Source organism: Diabrotica virgifera, chromosome 2 (assembly GCF_917563875.1).
Source record: "Diabrotica virgifera virgifera chromosome 2, PGI_DIABVI_V3a".
NCBI lineage: Eukaryota > Metazoa > Arthropoda > Insecta > Coleoptera > Chrysomelidae > Diabrotica > Diabrotica virgifera.
In genome coordinates, this window is record NC_065444.1 from 173,374,833 (window position 1) to 173,394,008 (window position 19,176).

Sequence of the window (19,176 nt, forward strand, 5' to 3'; positions counted from 1 at the left end):
TTGATTAAGTTTGACAATCTATAACTTTATTATTTGTACTTCGATTTTAAAGATTCTTGTCTGTCAATGTATTGATGTATTGATGTCAATTGCTATTATTCCGGTAACAAAATTTTTTTGCTTAGATGGCATTATACGGGGGTGAATGTAAGCGTTGTTTTTCTCCTAACTTTAAAAAATTCTGTGGAAAAATTGGAGGCCTGATTTTGTTTCATACTCCTTTTGTATTATCCTGCAGGTATCACTATGGTCTTGTTTTTTGAATTATCTGAATATGTCTTTTCTTGTAAGAGCTGTAATTAAAAACACTGCTTTGAAGGTTTATTTAATTAAAAATATCCAACGCACTAAAATTAACAAAACAAAACAAATTTAACAACAAAACAAAACAATTCAATAGCGGTTATGTCCACCTCTTGCAGCAACGACTGCTCGCAATCTGTTTAGCATCTAATAAAGATGTGTTTTCCTTGCCTGGGGAATAGCCCGATATTCCTCTACCAGGGCCATAACTGTACCAAATTTTCTGGAGGCCTAGGATGACGGCAAATAGCTTTTTTTATTCATCCCATAAATGCTCAATATGATTGAGATCTGGGCTGCATGCGAGCCATTCTAATCTTATCAATCCAACCTCAATTGTATGAGTCAATCAGTGTTTTTATTTACAAAAAATGGTACAGCTCTTACAAGAAAAAAGATATTTGGATAATTCAAAAAACAAAATGTTGGAGATGCCTCCGGGAAAATATGACAGGACTATGAAACAAAATCAGCTATTCCATTTTTCCACAGAATTTTTTAAAATTAGGAGAAAATACAACGCTTCCTTTCAACCCTGTACAATGACATGCAACTAAAATGTTTTGTTACCGGAATAATACCAAACAATATGAATACATGTACCTACAAACTGGTGTAAGAATCTTGAAAATCGGAGCACAAATAAGAAAGTTATAAATTGTCAAACTTAATCAAAAATTTTGGGTGGCGGAATTTTGTGCCGGTGAGTGTAGCTTCAATAATATCATTTTGTATATCACTTGAAACTCTTTAAAAAACAGATGTTTCTAGATGTTGACAAAATTTTTGATCTTTTTTGGCAATTAATGTTAACAATTCCCTGTAATTGCCTGGATTGTCAGAGTCGTCGCACTCAAAATGACCACGAAACGCTAGTTCTTGTTTCGCCCAAAAACATACAGTATCTATTATAAGTGTGCTAAGGATATACCTATCTATTTTTTTTTAACAAACTCATTATGTTTAGCAATATTTGCTTTAAAAGCTTGGTTAAGAGAACTTTTGATTTTTGTTTTTTTCCAAACTGAATCAAATTGGGTATACATACATCTTACATGTAGGTAACGGAGAAATTTCATATCTCCTTTTTAAAAATCTAACACTATTTAAATCGTGCACCCATTTTTCTGTAGAAACCAGAAGACGTGGCCAACAATACAGTATATTTTTCTTGCAACCATAATATAACCAAGGATTTTCACTGTACCAACTAAATTTAAAATATCGAACTACTTTTTTTGATTCCTTTTTTAAATTGTTTAAAATAGGTCTTTCATTTTTAATCTCATTTTTTTCTTCAAAATTATTAAAGGAGAATTACTTTTCAAGTAGTTGATCGATTAAGAAGCGACACTAATCCATGGTTAACTGCACGCACACTTTTTATAGGTACTGTCACCAATTTTAAATTTGGTAACAGCGCTACTGATACACAGCGCGCTTATGCCGTCGCTTCTTCAAAATTTTCAGTCACTAGCCGGTCCCGAGCGCCAGCGTGGGTATATAACCATTGTAACCAGAAATGAGTCTGGTAACAGAGTATAATAAAGTGCAACTGAGTCACATAAACTCGCCAATATTTTCGTGTTTACGAGTAGTTGGCTATTTACTGAGTTAGGTACTATTACCACATAATATAATAATATATTTCTATTGGTAAAAATATTGGTAAATACAGGGTGTCCCGGAAAATAGTGCGTTCCTTAAAGGTATAGGTAGAAGGCACCATGTAGAACAAAAAACTCTTATAACATTTTTTTCTAAATTCAACCGTTTGACCAAAAAACTATAAAACATTTTGGAATGTAAATTCAAATCTGGCAACTCTGTGAAGTACAAAAATCTAAACGTAAATAGTCCCATGTTTAGTAAACAGATAATTTGGAAGAATCCTGTTTAGTGTCAACGCCGAAAATGTTTTTGAATCGTGTGTTCATGAGTAATATTATGATATGTTGATTATTTATGGCAGATCAATAAATGGAGAGGCATAATACCTACTATAATTTCTTTCAAAATGTTTTGCTGGAATTTCTCGTCGTATGAGTGTAAGATACTCTATGAATTCATGTGTTTGCAAAAGTGGTGGTTCAGTTAAAATGTGTTTTCATGTTAAAATATTATGTAAGTATAATTTGTTTAAAATTATGCCATATTTCAACTACATTTAAAAAAAATTATAGTAAACAAAAGTAGTAAGTATTAGGTTGGATTATTTTAAATACTGTAAGACACAAACGAGTTCTTATTCACCAGTGCGTAACATGTTGCCAGATTATTTAATTTTCTGAAGATTAAAATTCAGGTATATGGAAACCAATGTAATCTTTTTTTTTTTGGAAACGGTTAACTTTAGAAAAAAATGGTATAGGACTTTTTTGTTCTAAATTGTGTATTCTATCCATACCTTAAAGGAACGCACTATTTTCCGGAACACCCTGTAGAATTATTCATCGTCATAAAATATTTATTTGCAAGATTTTTAACTGTTACCAATGGTAACAGTGGTTACATGGACGCTTCGCCAGTGGCTCTTTCTCATATTGCTACTTACCTATAGCGCTTTTCATTTACATGCACGCGTAATTTGTTTAATCACCTGGCAGTTGAAAAATTTCACCAAAGAAAACCTGTCTTTATTAGTATATTTATTTTTAATATAAAAAATACCCTGTCAAAATAGCAATTGCACCTCCCTGTCCGGAAGGAATGTACATAGCTATGCATGTATAGTTGTATATTTTATACTCGTTAATAGTATGTACAGATCCAGATGAAATCTTCTGAAGTTCATATGCACCCCCTGAAAATAATCCAGGGGCGCCCATACAAGTATCTTGCAGAGTTAAAATCACCCTCAACTCGCATGGCCTGTTTATTTTCTTTATATTTGAATATTTAAATTTACTTTAAAGTCACGTCAATGATATTTTTTGTAATAACAATGTTTACCCTTTTTTTAACTTTGGGGGGGATTTTTGGGAAAAATAACCGCTACCCTCCAGCCAGACCGGCATTTTTGTATTAATCTATCCTGGAAGAGTCACCTGAAAAAATTTCAGGTTGCCTAAAATACCTACTCAAAAATGTCTCACAGCTCTTAGGCTACATACAGTGCGGTACAATAAGTGTTGCCCCCCCCCCTGTTAACTTGTTTATTTTAAGAATATAAGCAAAACGCTCGGACAGGTCGATTTTTAAACTAACCATAGTATATTATAGCATCAACGTTTCGAACTTTACGCGATCCCTCTTCAGGTGACAGCCATAACTTTGATTTTTTTAAATGGGAAAGTACATCATGTGACACTTCATTTCAAAGCTCTTAAAATACTGATTTCAAAAATGTATAATACTTTAATCCTGTTTGAGAGCGTATGCGCAAAATTTCGGTCGAATTCTTTCTAAATGCAATCATTTTTTTCGAATCCTTAAAAAACTAATGAATATTTTTGAAAAATTTAAATGCAGAATGAAAGATTAGATTATTACCGATGGCCGACAGTCCCTTAGAATAAACAAAAAGTTTCTTTTGAATGATATATTTGAAATTAAAAATCACACTAAATTTTCTCTTTTTTCATCACTGTGACTTATTAAAATAAACATTATAGGAGTTCTCAGGGATTTTGGACCATCGAGAATACTGTAATATTTCATTCTGCGTTTAAATTTTTCAAAAATATTTATTAGTTTTTTCAGGATTCGAAAGAATTCGACCAAAATTTTACACCTACGCTCTCAAACAGGATTAAAGTATTATACATTTTTGAAATCAGTATTTTAAGAGCTTTTAAATGAGGTGTCACATGATGTACTTTCCTATTTAAAAAAATCAAAGTTATGGCTGTCACCTGAAGAGGATTCGCGTAAAGTTCGAAACGTTAATGGTATAATATACTATGGTTAGTTTAAAAATCGACCTGTCCGAGCGTTTTGCTTATATTCTTAAAATAAACAAGTTAACAGGGAGGGGCAACACTTATTCCACCGCACTGTATAAATAAAGCCGTGTTCAAAAGATTTAACCAGTAGTGAAATTAAAACAACTAAATATTTGAACTCGTCTTTCGTATTGTCAATACGCGTTCATTGATATATTATTATCAAATGTCAAGTTTTGAGATATTTTTGGAAAACTTCCGGTCACAACTTTTTAACCGGAAGTGATATCAAAACCGGAAGTACATATTCGGTTTCTTCTTTTCAAGACAGGTCGAATGATATATCATACATACAGGGTGTTTGGTAAAGAATGGGCCATAGCTTAACCTCAGGTTCCTGAGGTTAAAACAGGCCGATTTAAGCTAACTTACCTTAGTACAAAGTTTATAATAACCGAGATACAGGGTGTTAAAGTTAAACTTTTTTTTTTATTTATTATTGAATATTTCCTGACAGGTATGAGATAACAATATGAAATTTGGTGTGTGGGGGTTTTTTGGGTCGAGAAAATTAAATTCCCTACCAAAAATTATGTATTGCCCAGAGGGCGCCACATACGCCTTTCAGCAATCATTTATTACGTTCAATTTTTTTTATCCCTCACTCTGTATAATTTTGACATTAAAATTTCTGTTCTCCTATTAGTTTTACTTAAAGGTATACTTCTTTCATCTCCCTTAACTCAACCGTTTTCGAGATAAACGCATTTTAAATCTGCGATACACCATCATTTTTAGCATAATATCATTGTAGTTCCACCCGAAAAATAACTTAAAACCATAATAATTGTGCCAGTTCTCAAATTTATGTCATTGCATCGCAAATTCAATTTGAAGAAATTTGCGATACATTTTTGGATAATTTTATGGTTTTAAGTTATTTTTTGCACGATTGATCATTTTTGACTGTTTACCGTGACAGATTTTACGTCAGTAGGTGACATTTACTAGCAACTCGACGGTTAGTAATCCAACTCGACGGTAAGTAGTCCAACTCGACGGTAAGTAATTCACTTACCGTCGAGTTAAAAAATTTCTTAATTTTAATTTATTTTTTGAAAGAATAAAGAAAACTAACGAATTATTTATTAATATTGAAACTTATGGTACAATTTGTTAAATTATTTAATGAAATCCCACTTGTTTGGGCTATGTTTCACTTCTAACAGAAACTCCTGCAGAATCGCATACATTAGTAGTATCCAACATTTTTTCTCTTCAAATACGCGATCAAAGTTGAAAACTTGGAAATATCAATGCCATCATAAAGAAAAACGGTGTATTTAATCATTGAATATTCTGCTCAGAGGCTTCCAGGAGCTTTTAACTACATGTCTTTGAACGAAATATGCCAATAGAGTCTTTTCTTCGATTCTTAAATTCTTGCCTTCGCACCATTTTTTAAAACTTTGGTAGGTATTTTGATAACGGATTTTGGATTTTTCGGGAATAATTGCGGAACTTTCCAAGCCTGTTCAATTTCTTCAAATTCACTTTCGCTCATACTTTAATTTATAATAATCAAAATTGTACTTAAAATTATTGACAACTAAATAAAAACTCAATTCTCCATTGTTGTTATGCACCCTAGTTACTACCTAACAACCAAAGTATCTATCTTGATAAAATGAATGAAACTAGTCAATATGACGAAAATGTTTAATTTTATAATTTATAATGGTATCAATCGTGCAAAAAACGTTATAAGCATGTCGAACGTTAAGGATAACCGATCTCAGACAATAATTGGAGTCGTCGCTCCGCTCCTCCACCAAACAATTGTCTTCGATCGGTATAAAACCCTTACCGTTCTCCATACTTAATATACTATTTCGGGTGTCACTACAATGATATGCTAAAAATGATGGTGTATCGCAGATATAAAATCCGTTTATCTCGAAAACGGTCGAGTTTAGGGAGATGAAAGAAGTATACCTTTTTTAAGTAGAACTAATAGGAGAATAAAAATTTTAATGTCAAAATTATACAGAGTGAGGGATAACAAAAATTGATCGTAATAAATGAGTGCTGAAAGGCGTATGTGGCGCCCTCTGGGCAATACATAATTTTTGGTAGGGAATTTAGTTTTCTCGACCCAAAAAACCACCACATACCAAATTTCATGTTGTTACCTCCTACCTGTCCGATAATATTCAATATTAAATAAAAAAAAAGTTTAACTTTGACACCCTGTATCTCGGTTATTATAAACTTTGTACTAAGGTAAGTTAGCTTAAATCGGCCTATTTTAACCTCAGGAATCTGAGGTTAAGCTATGGCCCATTCTTTACCAAACACCCTGTATATTGAAATTAAATATTAATTATGTGTCACTTCCGGTTGTAACTCCAGAATCGAAGGTCCCAACTGCAATCATTTTAGACGGGGATTTACCGTCGCCCCCGTTAGCGAAATTATTCCGACTCGATTTTTTTGCACAAAAAAAACTTACGCAAAAAGAGGTCCTTGTAACAAATCTACAGGGTGCCAGACGGTGCCGTGGTCGAAAAATTGTTTAAACAATTTTTGTTAAACAAATTCACAAAAACAATTTTTTCATTTCAAACAATTTTTTTTAGATAACTTGGGTCATTCTGAGCAAGAAAGGTCTCTTGTCATTTTTCCCTAAAATTGATTATAAATTGCCCTATAGTCCAAGCTGTAGGTATCGTCGCCCCCGTTAGGTAAATTATTATGATTCGTTTTTTTTTTGCACAAACTTACTCAAAAATAGGTCCTTATAACAAATCCGCAGGGTGCCGGAAGATGCCGCGGTCGAAAAATTTTTTAAACAAATTTTTTTAAAGAAATTCAAAAAATCAATTTTTTCACTTCGTTTTTGTTTAGATTATATGGGTCATGCTGTGCAAAAAAGGTCTCTTGTAATTTTTCTCTAAAACTGATTGTTGTCGAGTTATACGCGATTTAAAATTTGAAAAATGCAAAAATAGCCATTTTTAAGGCTTAATAACTCGATTAAAAATTATATTATGAAAATAATAAGGTAATAAAATTAAAGTTTAAAAAATTTGATTACAAAGCTGTTATTTTTAATTATTAACAATTTGCGCTATAGTCCAAGCTGTAGGTATCGTCGCTCCCGTTAGGTAAATTATTACGATTCGTTCTTTTTGCACAAACTTACTCAAAGAGAGATCCTTATAACAAATCCGCAGGGTGCCAGGAGATGCCGCGGTCCAAAAATTGTTTAAACAATTTTTTTTAAACAAATTCAAAAAATCAATTTTCAAAAAAGGTCTCTTGTAATTATTCTCTAAAATTGATTGTTCGAAATGTTCGAAATGTTGAATGTTCGAAAGTGTTAATAGTTATAAGCGATTTAAAATTTGTGAAAAATACAAAAAAACGGCCATTTTTAAGGCTCAATAACTCGATTAATAGTTATTTATGTATTAAGAGCGAAAAGTGATACATTATTGCTTGAGAGTAAGAGTACCCGCTCGACGCGTAACGGAGAGCGGTAATTACTCGTAAGCAATAATGTCACTTTGCGCTTGTAATACATACAACATTTTTTCTACAATCACTTAATAAAATAAAACTATTTTTAAATCATTAACTTTATTGTAACTATTTTATATCTGTCATTATAATGTCATAACATTACTTTTATATCTTTTAGTTTGAATGTTCAATGTGTTTGTATTGTATGGTTGTACAATTGCTACGAATGACGAGCGTAAAATCAAACTTTACGCTGTAGAGCGATAAAGTGACGGTACTAAGTAAACGTCAACTTTTCGTTGCCATTGACAAGCGAAAAAGTCTTCTTTATCAAGTGATTGTAGAACAAAATTATTATTTAGTCCAGGAACCGAAGCTTTTCACCTCGCAATTTTTACAGAATGAATCGATTTGCTTGAAAATCTGAAAATAAGTAGTGGATAGTTCAAGGACCAAAATCTATATGATGCCGAAAAGCGCTTTTACCATGGGGGTAGTTGCCACCCCATCTCGGGGGTGGAAATTTTTTATTTGACCGCAAAAGTTTTTTTATTTTATTTTTTGACCGCAAATTTTGACCGCAAAAGTTTATAAAAACGTTCATTATAAGCAAAAAATGTTCTATACATTTTTTTGATAAAATTAATAGTTTTCGATTTATCCGCTATCGAAAATGTTAGTTTTTCCTATATCGAAACCAATGTTTTTCGATATAGGTACTCATTTACGATTCACTCAATTTTTGCCGTAGAAAAAATTTTTTCAAACAAGTTCTTGGAAATTAAATAGCCTACAATTTCATATTTAAACATTTTTTCGTATCTCTGATACTAATCTTTCTATTCTGAAGAAAATGGCACTTTTTACCAAACTACAAAAATTCGTTATTCGCTTTTATCTCCAGTTTTTTAATAACTAATAATAAATTCTGAGCCAGTCAAACTTATAGAATCTGTTAATTATACCTAACTAAAGAAGACTGAATAAGGCCAATGACTAAAAACTATTGACAAAATATGTATATTGATTTTTGTCCGTAACTTTTTTTATTGTTTTTCTTAGAAAGTTTGATAAAAAAAATTTTGTAGATTTTCACAAGATCTATTAATATTAAATCCTTTTAAAAACCTCAGTCCCTAAAAGAGGTGACTTTGAAAGGGTTAGTAAAGGTGGTTTCTGCATGTTATTACAAGTTTTAATTGTCAATAGCTCACTCAATTTGTGCCGCAGGAAAAATTTTTGCAAACCATGTTCTTGGGAACTAAATAAGCTACAATCTCATATTTAAACATTTTTTCGTATCTCTGATGCTAATCTTTCTATTCTGAAGAAATTAGCATTTTCTACCAAACTACATACAAAAGTTCGTTATTCGCTTTCAACTCCATTTTTTTAAACTAATCATTCTTAACCGGTCAAACTTCTAAAACCTATTAATAATATACAAATAAAGAAGATGAAATAAGGTAAATGACTAATTTTAATTAGGGTGGTGATTAGGACGTTGTTTACGATCATTTTTTCGCTGAAAAAAATAGGGACTGGCATTCTTTTCATTATAAGTCAGTTAATTTTTGAGCTAGAGACTTTTTTTGTATTTCTGGAGATATATATTTTTAAATATTTAAATTAGTTTTAACAAGTTATCCTCGAAAATAGTTTATCCGTCTTTTGACTTTGAAACTACAATATTTAGCATTTGACGAAGATAAGCTAACATGATAAAGTATAACTCGATTACTATTGGTCTTAAAGAAAATGAACAAAATCTGTTTTGTTTATTTTTTCAAAGCGTACATTTTTGATACGTAAAGTTGTTTTGATAAAACGAAAACTTTTTGAGTTATTAGCAGAAAACTGATTAAAAACATTGACTTTTTCGATATAAAACTAACACTTTCGATACCTAGCGAATAAATCGAAAACTGTTGATTTTATGTAAAAAATGTATAGAATTTTTTTTGCTTAGAATGAATGTTTTTATTAACTTTTGGGGTCAAAATATAATAAAAAATTTCCACCCTTGAGATGGGGTGGCAACTACCCCCATGGTAAAAGTTCCTTTCGGCATCATATAGATTTTGATCCTTGGACTATCCTCTACTTATCCTCAAATTTTCAAGCAAATCGATCCATTCTGTAAACAGTGCGAAGTTTTGTCATATTTTAAGCTTTATTACTTGGACTATATGAAAGACAGAAAGTGACCAAATCAAAGTTTAAAACCCCCCTTCAAGATCGTGAAGAAATTTTTGTCATTATTTTATGACAAAGCTGTTATTTTTAATAATTAACAATAATTAATACTAATTTTTAGTTGAGTTAATTCAGTATTAAGTATTAAGCCTTGAACTTTTGAACCTATTTTGGCATTTTTCAAATTTTAAATCGCGTATAACTCGACAACAGTCAAGTTAGAGAAAAATGACAAGAAACCTTTTTTGCTCAGAACGACCCAAGTTATCAAAAAAAAATTTGATGGAAATGAAATAGTTATTTTCCTAACTAGTGCGGAAAGTGATACTTTCACGCACGAGACTGCCGTTGACCCGACGACGCGATAGCGGAGTTCGGGCAAGCAGTCGAGTTCGGGGAAGACACTTTCCGCATGCGTTAGGAACAATATTTTTTCTACGGCCGTAAGTTTGGAAAAAAGCCACAAAAAATAGAGTTATATCAATTTTTATTTAGAAGTGAAAATACACAAATTAATTCTTTGACAAGGTTGTCAAAACCAAACTTTGAATATAATGGGTTACCACGACGACGATATTGGTTTTACGACGATGATTCAAAACCATTGTAATTGTCTACTGATCTGACTTTTAAATATTATGTCAAAACAATTTTATTTCATCGAATTATCAGTAGTAATTGCACAAGAGCTCTGAAATTATTGAATTTTTCCCGAGTGACACTTTGACAGTTTTAATATCACGAGCCGAAGGCGAGTGAAATTATGTCAAAGTGTCACGAGAGCAAAAATTCTATATTAATTTCAGAGATCGAGTGCAATGTGTTGCGATTATTTCATGAATAAATCTGTTCAACACCAAAATTTCATTGTAATTTATTTATGTAAGTACCATTAAACACACAGTTTTTATAAATATTTGACGATTGAAAGTCAATCCTTTTATAATTTTTAAAACATTAATTGTCATTAATGTCACTGAATATATTTTTTCGTGGCAACGAAGGGCATCTGACGTAATATACTTAACGACGGGAGATTATCAAAAATTATCGATTTAATTCAGATTTTTGTAGCTTTCTATTGGTCAGAATCTCCTATGAATGAAATAATCGCGCTAATTTCATTAAAACATGAACACAATAAGATAAATTTGAAATAAATTAGTAAATAATATCTAAATATTAGTTTATTGCATGTATTATAATATATTATAATGCCATATTACAAGGTATTTTACTTTCCCGCACGCTGTACGGGAAAATTTACTTTCACGCACGCCGTGCGGGAAAGTGCAACTTTCGGAAACGAAATGCGTGCGTGAAAGTGGCTCTTTTAGCACGGCCGTAGAAAAAAAATATTTTTGTGAATTTGTTGAAAAAAACTGTTTAAACAATATTTCGACTACGGCATCGCCTGGCACCCTGTGGATTTGTCATAAGGACCTCTTTTTGAGTACGTTTGTGCAAAAAAATTGAATCGTAATGATTTCGCTAACGGGAGCGACGGTACAGCTCCGTATATTTACCCTTATACTGTCTTGCCCTATTCAAGTACTATTATTTGATACCTTATTCTTTTTCTGTATCTTCTATAATAACGGAGAAGATGTGATTACGTACGGACAGACAGACTGACGTGGATAATTGAAAGTTTTCACTATTTTTTATGGTGAAACCGTTATAATGTAGAATGGGTGAAAATGGAATACTCATTCAGCGAAATAAAATGATAATGGGCTAAATATATCCTGCAATTCCAATGAATTAAATGACATTGGTGATAATAATTTTACATAATTTAACAAAGTCTAGCACTCCACTGACGTCTAAAATTCTAAGAAATGATTGGCATTTATCAATTAGAAACTAATGAATAAAAGACTAATATAAAATGATAGTGGACTTATCCATAATATGTTTGTTTACATTATTTAACTTATAAACACAAACAAGTGAATTTTTAATTGCCCAAGCCTAATCTATTTTATATTAAGTTCTTAATAAGTTCATGTGATTGTTCAATATTAGTTTTCTGTAGTTTAGCAACTAAAATGGGGAGTGACATAAAGGCGTTAAAAACAGCTTTGCGGAAAGAGATCGAAGGAAAATTAGGACAACTTACTCCACAAGAAAGACAGAGACAATCCCAAATAGTAAAGGAAAAGGTAAGTATTATATTTTTATAAGATAATAATGGTAGGGGAGCCCAAGCGGGGATTTTTGCAGTTACTTGAACGCGTCAGAAAAGCAGTTGGGAGAAACCTTGTACCGTGTAAATTTACCCCTATCATATATGGATTCTTAATACAGAAGAGTTCGTTAAAGGGGGTCCGAGAAAAAATCTATCCTTAGAAAAACTCGAAATCGTCAGATTAAGATAAGGTAAGTTAAGTACATACAAATAGGCCAGGAACCGAAGCTTTTTACCTCGCAATTTTTACAGAATGGATTAAATTGCTTGAAAATTTGAGAATAAGTAGGGGATAGTCCAAGGATCAAAATCTATATCATGCCAAAAGGCGATTTTACCATGGGGGTGGTTGCCACCCCATCTCGGGGGTGGAAATTTTTTATCATATTTTGATCGCAATGGTTGATAAAAACATTCATTCTAAGCAAAAAATGTTCTATACATTTTTTTGATAAAATTAATAGTTTTCGATTTATTCGCTATCGAAAGTGCGAATTCGCTTATATAAAATTAATAGTTTTGTATAGAAAAAATCAATGTTTTTCGATATATGTACTCATTTACGATTTACTCAATTATTACCTTAGAAAAATTTTTTTCAAACCAAATTCTCGGGAATTAAATAACCTACAATTTTATATTGAAACATTTTTTCGTATCTCTGATGCTAATCTTTCTATTCTGAAGAAAATGGCATTTTTTACCAAATTACACAAATTCGTTATTCGCTTTTACCTCCAGTTTTTAAAAAACTAACCATTCTAAGCCAGTCAAACTTCTAGAATATATTAATATAACAGGTAAATAAGAATGGATAGGGCCAATGGCTAAAAACACAGCTAACTTACATTATAATGCTTCCAATTTGATTTCTCCTTTTTTTTTCAAAAAAATATATTGATTTTTAACCGTAACTTTTTTTATTTTTTATAGTAGAAAGTTTGATAAAACATAATTTTGTAGGATTTTACAAGATCTATAAGTCTATTAATATTAAATCTTTTTAAAATCCTCAGTCGCAAAAAGAGGTGACTTTGAAAGGGTTGGCAAAGGTGGTTTTTGCATGTTATTATAAGTTTTAATTGTCAATAACTCACTCAATTTTTGCCGTAAAAAATTTTTGCAAACCAGATTCTTGGGATTTAAATAAGCTACAATTTCATAATTAAACATTTTTTCGTATCTCTAATGCTAATCTTGCTATTCTGAAGAAAAAGCCATTTTTTTCAAACTACAAAAATTTGTTATTCGCTTTTAACTCCATTTTTTTAAAAACTAATCATTCTATGCCTGTCATACTTTTAAAACCTATTAATAATATTTAAATAAAAATGACCAAATAAGGTTAATGATTACTTTTAATTAGGTGGTGATTAGGGGGTTTCTTGCGATCACTTTTTCGCTGAAAAAAATGAGGACTGTCATTCTTTTCATTATAAGTCACTTAATTTTTAAGCTAGAGACTTTTTTTATTTCTAGAGATAGATATTTTTAAGTACTTTAAATTAGTTTGAATAAGTTGTAATCGAAAAATGCATAGTTTTCCCGTCTTTTGACTTTGGAACTACAATATTTAGCATTTGACGAAGAAGAGCCAACATACAATAAAGTATAGCTCGATTACTATTGGTCTTAAAGAAAATTAAAAAAAAGGGTTTTGTTTATTTTTTCAAAAGGTACATTTTGGTAAGTAAAGTTGTTTTGATCAAACGAAAACTTTTGGAGTTATTAGCAGAAATCTTCTTAAAAACACTGATTTTTCGATATAAAACTAACACTTTCGATAGCGAATAAATCGAAAACTATCAATTTTATCAAAAAATGTATAGAACATTTTTTGCTCAAAATGAACTTTTTACCAACTTTTGCGATTAAAATATAATAAAAAATTTCCACCCCCGTGATGGGGTGGCAACCACCCCCATGGTAAAAGCGCCTTTCGGCATGATATCGATTTTGATCCTTGGACTATCCACTACTTATTCTCAAATTTTCAAGCAAATCGATCCATTCTGTAAAAATTGCGAGGTTTTGTCCTATTTTAAGCTTCATTACTTGGACTAAAAACAGTGCATAATAATTAAAAAATCTGACGATTTCAGCGGGGCGCAAGAAAATGGGCGAAACACAAAGTTTCACAAAAAAAAGCAAATATTTTCGTAAAAATAAGTAACTTTTATTCGAGACGTTTTTTCGAATTATGCATAGATGACGCTATAATCGGACAAAGCGATTGTTGGAAATGGATAATTAAATTAAAAAATGGAAAGTCCCCACTAAAATGGAAAACTTAATTTAACTATTTTTGGTTTTAGGACCTAATCTTCACAACCCAATAGGTCCCCATAATGCTCGAGTAACTGCAAATTTAGTATACTTGCCGCCCCGACTATAAGTAGTTGTACCAATATTTCAAAACTTAATTTTAAGTTTCGGACAGGCAGGCGCGTTAAAAAAATACGGCTATTTTATTAAGACAAAATATGAAATACATGACAAAAAACACGAAAGTATTATTTTTTTGGTAATAATTTCGTCTGCAACAAATAATTCCATCTTGTTCTATTAATTGAAATTTGCATTATGTTTGTTCCACCTTTTTATGACTTGGGGCCTGTTTCATAAAAGTGACAATTCCTGTCGGTGCCAATAAAGACTTTTGACAAGATTGTGTTTCATAAAGTATCAAGAGTAGATTATCAGTGACAAGTGACAAGTGATAAGCCTTATCAAGTTTGTTTTACAATAATTGTGGGTAGGTTTTGTTTCATAAAAAATAAATAAATGAAAGGTTGACATTTTTTCCTAGCATTTATTACAGTAACTCAATATCCTGTCACTGTCCTATTTTCTCATAAGAAATGTGGTAGTACTAGGGTGACCAAACGTCCCGTAAAAACGGGATTGTCCCGTTTTTTAACAATTTGTCCCGGGGTCCCGAAAAAGTCTCTCGGGACGCCTAAATGTCCCGTATTTGCGTTGGGTTGATTTTATGTATGTGACTTTATTTTCTCTCTTTAATTTTTCTTCAATTTCGGAATTTGTTTTCATTCTTATTTCTCCCTCTCTTGTTACATTGTGGCCCAGTATTGTTCTCATTATTTTTATTTCAAATTTCATAAAGCTATCTTCCTCTTTCTTGTTCATCATCATTATTTCCATCTTATATCAATAGATCTTATTGGTCTTATATAGACTTCATAATATACTAAGAATCTTGCTTCTCAGCAGATTTCTATCAATTCCATCTGTTTTCTGCCTTTCAGGATTGTTTCCTCTGTTCTTTTTTTCCGGGTTTTAGAGGTGGATACAGTTTCAAATTTATGGTTCTGTGTTATTAGATATTTCTGAGTTGTTGTGTTATCCTTCCCTGTCGTCATGTATTTTGTTTTGTGCTGGTTTATCTCTAGTCCTATTCTCTTCGCTTCCTTATCTAATTTTCCAACTGTTTTTATAAGTGTTATTTTTTATTTGAAGTTGATCCGTAATAATGTTTTTGTTTGCAAAGTTTGTCTTCCTTATGATTACTATCAGATTAAATAGTGTCGGGGAGATATAATCACCTTGTTTCACGCCTTTGTTTACATTGATATCCTTAGAAGTTATTCCGTTGAAACTGACCCTTGCTCTGGTGTTCTTTAGGCCCACTGTTAGCATATGTCTTAATTTCTCTGGGATTCCAACACTCTGTAGCTCCTCCATCATTTCCCTCCAATTGATTGTATAAAAAGCGTTTTTAAAATCTACGAATACATATTAGGTAAGTGCATTTCTCTGTTGTACTCTTTCAATTTTTAAATTATTTGCTCCACTGTATGTATTCAATTAATAGTCGGCCTCCCTGGTCTGAATCCGTTCTGTTATTCTCGTAATATTAAGCATTCACTTCTCCCGATCTTGTTTATACAGGGTGAGTCATGAGGAACTGTACATACTCCTACCTCGTATAGAGGCTCCTATGGGGAATAACAAATGACCATTAAAAAATGTCTGCTCCCATTGTTTAATAATATACAGGGCGAGTTTCGCATTTTGACAGAAATTTGTATTCACCATAATTTTTGAACGGCCAGATCGATGTGTCTCTTATTTTGGTCAATCGTTACACTATTACCACCTTATCAACTGATTTATTCAAACTAGAATAAAATCAGGTCCGGCTTCAAAAAAATTAGTTCGTTTGGGCCTTAAAAAAAATTTCACCCTGTATACGCTTTTTGAAAACTATATTATGAATTTTAAAAATTAGACAAATAATCAATTAAAATGACATATTTATTTTTTCCCCACACGATTACTTAATTTTTTATAAAATAATCAAATTTGACTATGAATTAAAAGTTTGGTAAAGTGAACCATACATTAAAAAAAAATAACTTTTTGAACAAATATTTAATTTATGTTACCACCCAATCAACTGATTTATACAAACTAGAAAAAATCAGGCCCGGATTTAAAAAATTAGTTCATTTTAGTCTTAGAAACAATTTCACCCTGTATACGCTTTTTGAAAACTCTAATATGAATTTTACAAATTAGACAAATAATTAAAAGTTTGGTGAAAGAAAAATGGCGTATTTATTTTTTTCCCCACACGATTACTTATTTTTTTATTAAAAAATCAAATTTGTTAAAATCGGAATTTTACCATAAAAATAAAAAAAAGTAAACAACGTTTTTCTTAAAATTAAAAGCTTCACCATTTTTTTTCTATACCACGTCTAGATCTAAAACCCATGACACTTCTCTTTGGACTCTATAGTTTAGAGACGTGATCAAAGTCTCTAACATAGGCGTGATCAAATAGATTTTTAAATTTTTTCACTTAATTTTTGCGATTTAACTTTGCAATTAACAAATCTGCACCTTTCATTTTTAAAAATTCATAACTTTTATGAGAAGAAGACTGAAAGTCTACAACAATAATTTTCATAGTCTTCACAATGATAAGAGATATGTGCTGTAAAAATTTCAGAAAAAAAATATTAAACAGAGTTGTAGCGTGATTTCATTTTTTTTTCATTTTTAGGTTAAAATACCGATTTTGACATATTTGATTTTTTAATAAAAAATTAAGTAATCCTGTGGGGAAAAAAATAGATATGCCATTTTAATTGTCTATTTGTCTAATTTCTAAAATTCATATTAGACATTTCAGAAAGCGTATACAGGGTGAAATTTTTTCTAAGACCAAAACGAAATAATTTTTTATATCCGAGCCTGATTTTTTCTAGTTTGATTAAATCAAGTGATTGGGTAGTAATATAAATTAAATATTTGTTAAAAAAAAATTAATTTTTGTAATAAAAGTTATTTTTTTTAAATCTATGGTTCACTTTACCAAACTTTTAATTCATAGTCAAATTTGATTTTTTTATAAAAAATTAAGTAATCGTGTGGGGAAAAAATAGATATGTCATTTTAATTGCTTATTTGTCTAATTTGTAAAATTCATATTATAGTTTTCAAAAAGCGTATACATGGTGAAATTTTTTCTAAGACCCAAACGAATTAATTTTTTTGAAGCCGGACCTGATTTTTTTCAAGTTTGAATAAATCAGTTGATTAGGTGGTAATAGTATAACGATTGACCAAAATAAGAGACACATCGATCTGACCGTTCAACAATTATGACGAATACAAATTTCTGTCAAAATGCGAAACTCGCCCTGTATATTATTAAACAATGGGAGCAGACACTTTTTAATGGTCATTTGTTATTCCCCATAGGAGCCTCTATCCGAGGTAGGAGTATGTACAGTTCCTCATGACTCACCCTGTATATAGGTTCCAATTGTTCCAATTGTCTGGTAGTCTGTTTTGTCCATATTTGTTGTATTAGCTGGTTTATTTCTTTATGTAATTCTCTTCGTTCGTATTTTATTAATTCTACTTCTACTTCATCTTCTCCTGCTACTTTTCCTTTTCCTAGATTTTTAATATTTGTTTTTGTACTTCTTCTGTATAAATTTCTACATCGTCGTTATCTTGTACGGCCTTACTTATTCATCGCAGTGTGTTTTCTTCATACTGAATAGCATTTTTCGTAATATTCTTTCCATATTCTGCTGATCTGTTTGTCTTCAAATACGGTTTCTCCCTTTTGGTTTCATTCCTTTTGTTTTAATGCTGGGGATATTTTTTGTTGCTCTGACTTTTTTGTAAAATTGTTTTGTTTTATGGTTTTCTGTCTTTTCCAATATCCTCCAGCTAAACCAGTCATTTTTCTTCATTTTACTTGTTGAGTTGGCTGTTTCCCGCTATTTTGTATTCTTCTCTATTTATTCTGACGGGTTGTTGATCCATGTCATTCTGGCGGAGTTTTTTTGTGATCTGTCTGTTTCGCAGTCTTGATCGTACGTAAATTACATATTCAAAGGTAAATTGAAAAGGATTTATAGGTCCCAAATTAGCTAAAAGACCATGTTTCAATCGCCCCTCCCTCTTTGGGTATCGCCTTAAACCTTTCTTGGCCGAGGCGCACTTAGGAGGTGTTTGCGGTTTAAACCCCCTTTCCCCCAGGTCATTTGAAACATATATAAAGAACAGTACGAAAATGTTACTTGTCTTTCACAAACAATACAAAAAAAATTCGATGACCAAGCCAACCACCCCAGAGAAAAACTCTAGGTGCGCTAATGTTCCTTGGATGTGTCCCGTTTTTTCAGATTTATGATTTGGTCACCCTAGGTAGTACGGCATGGACGACAAGACGTGTATTTCGTCAGAGAGTAAATTTTAATTTGAATGCATTGATGGAGTTAATGAAGTTTTCCGAATAAATTCTATAAAAATAGAGGAAATAATAGCAGGAACAATTACAAATTGCTCTGCATTGGTTTGGAAATGGTAGACAATACCATGGAATAGGAGACATGCATGGCATATTCAAAGCCATGGTTTGCAGCAGGATCGCATTAGGTCAATTGACGTCCTAGGCAATTGTTTAGTAGCCACCCTTCAAACATGTACCTTGCATTTTTTATATACAAATATTTTTTTGTACTGTATATTTGCCGCCCTCTCATAATTTGTCGCCCTAGGCAACTGCCTAGAATATTGCCTGCAATGTATTGG

General features: G+C 31.5%; 1 protein-coding gene across 3 annotated transcripts in view; it reads left to right on the top strand.

The window, feature by feature from the left end:
- The window catches only part of LOC126879716 (5-formyltetrahydrofolate cyclo-ligase), a 91,882-nt gene that overhangs the window by 23,520 nt on the left and 49,186 nt on the right, over positions 1-19,176 (top strand). For all 3 annotated transcript variants that reach the window (XM_050642925.1, XM_050642926.1, XM_050642924.1), the window contains exon 2: positions 11,947-12,073. In XM_050642925.1, coding sequence (XP_050498882.1) covers positions 11,947-12,073 — 127 coding nt within the window. The remainder of the gene's footprint in view (positions 1-11,946; positions 12,074-19,176) is intronic.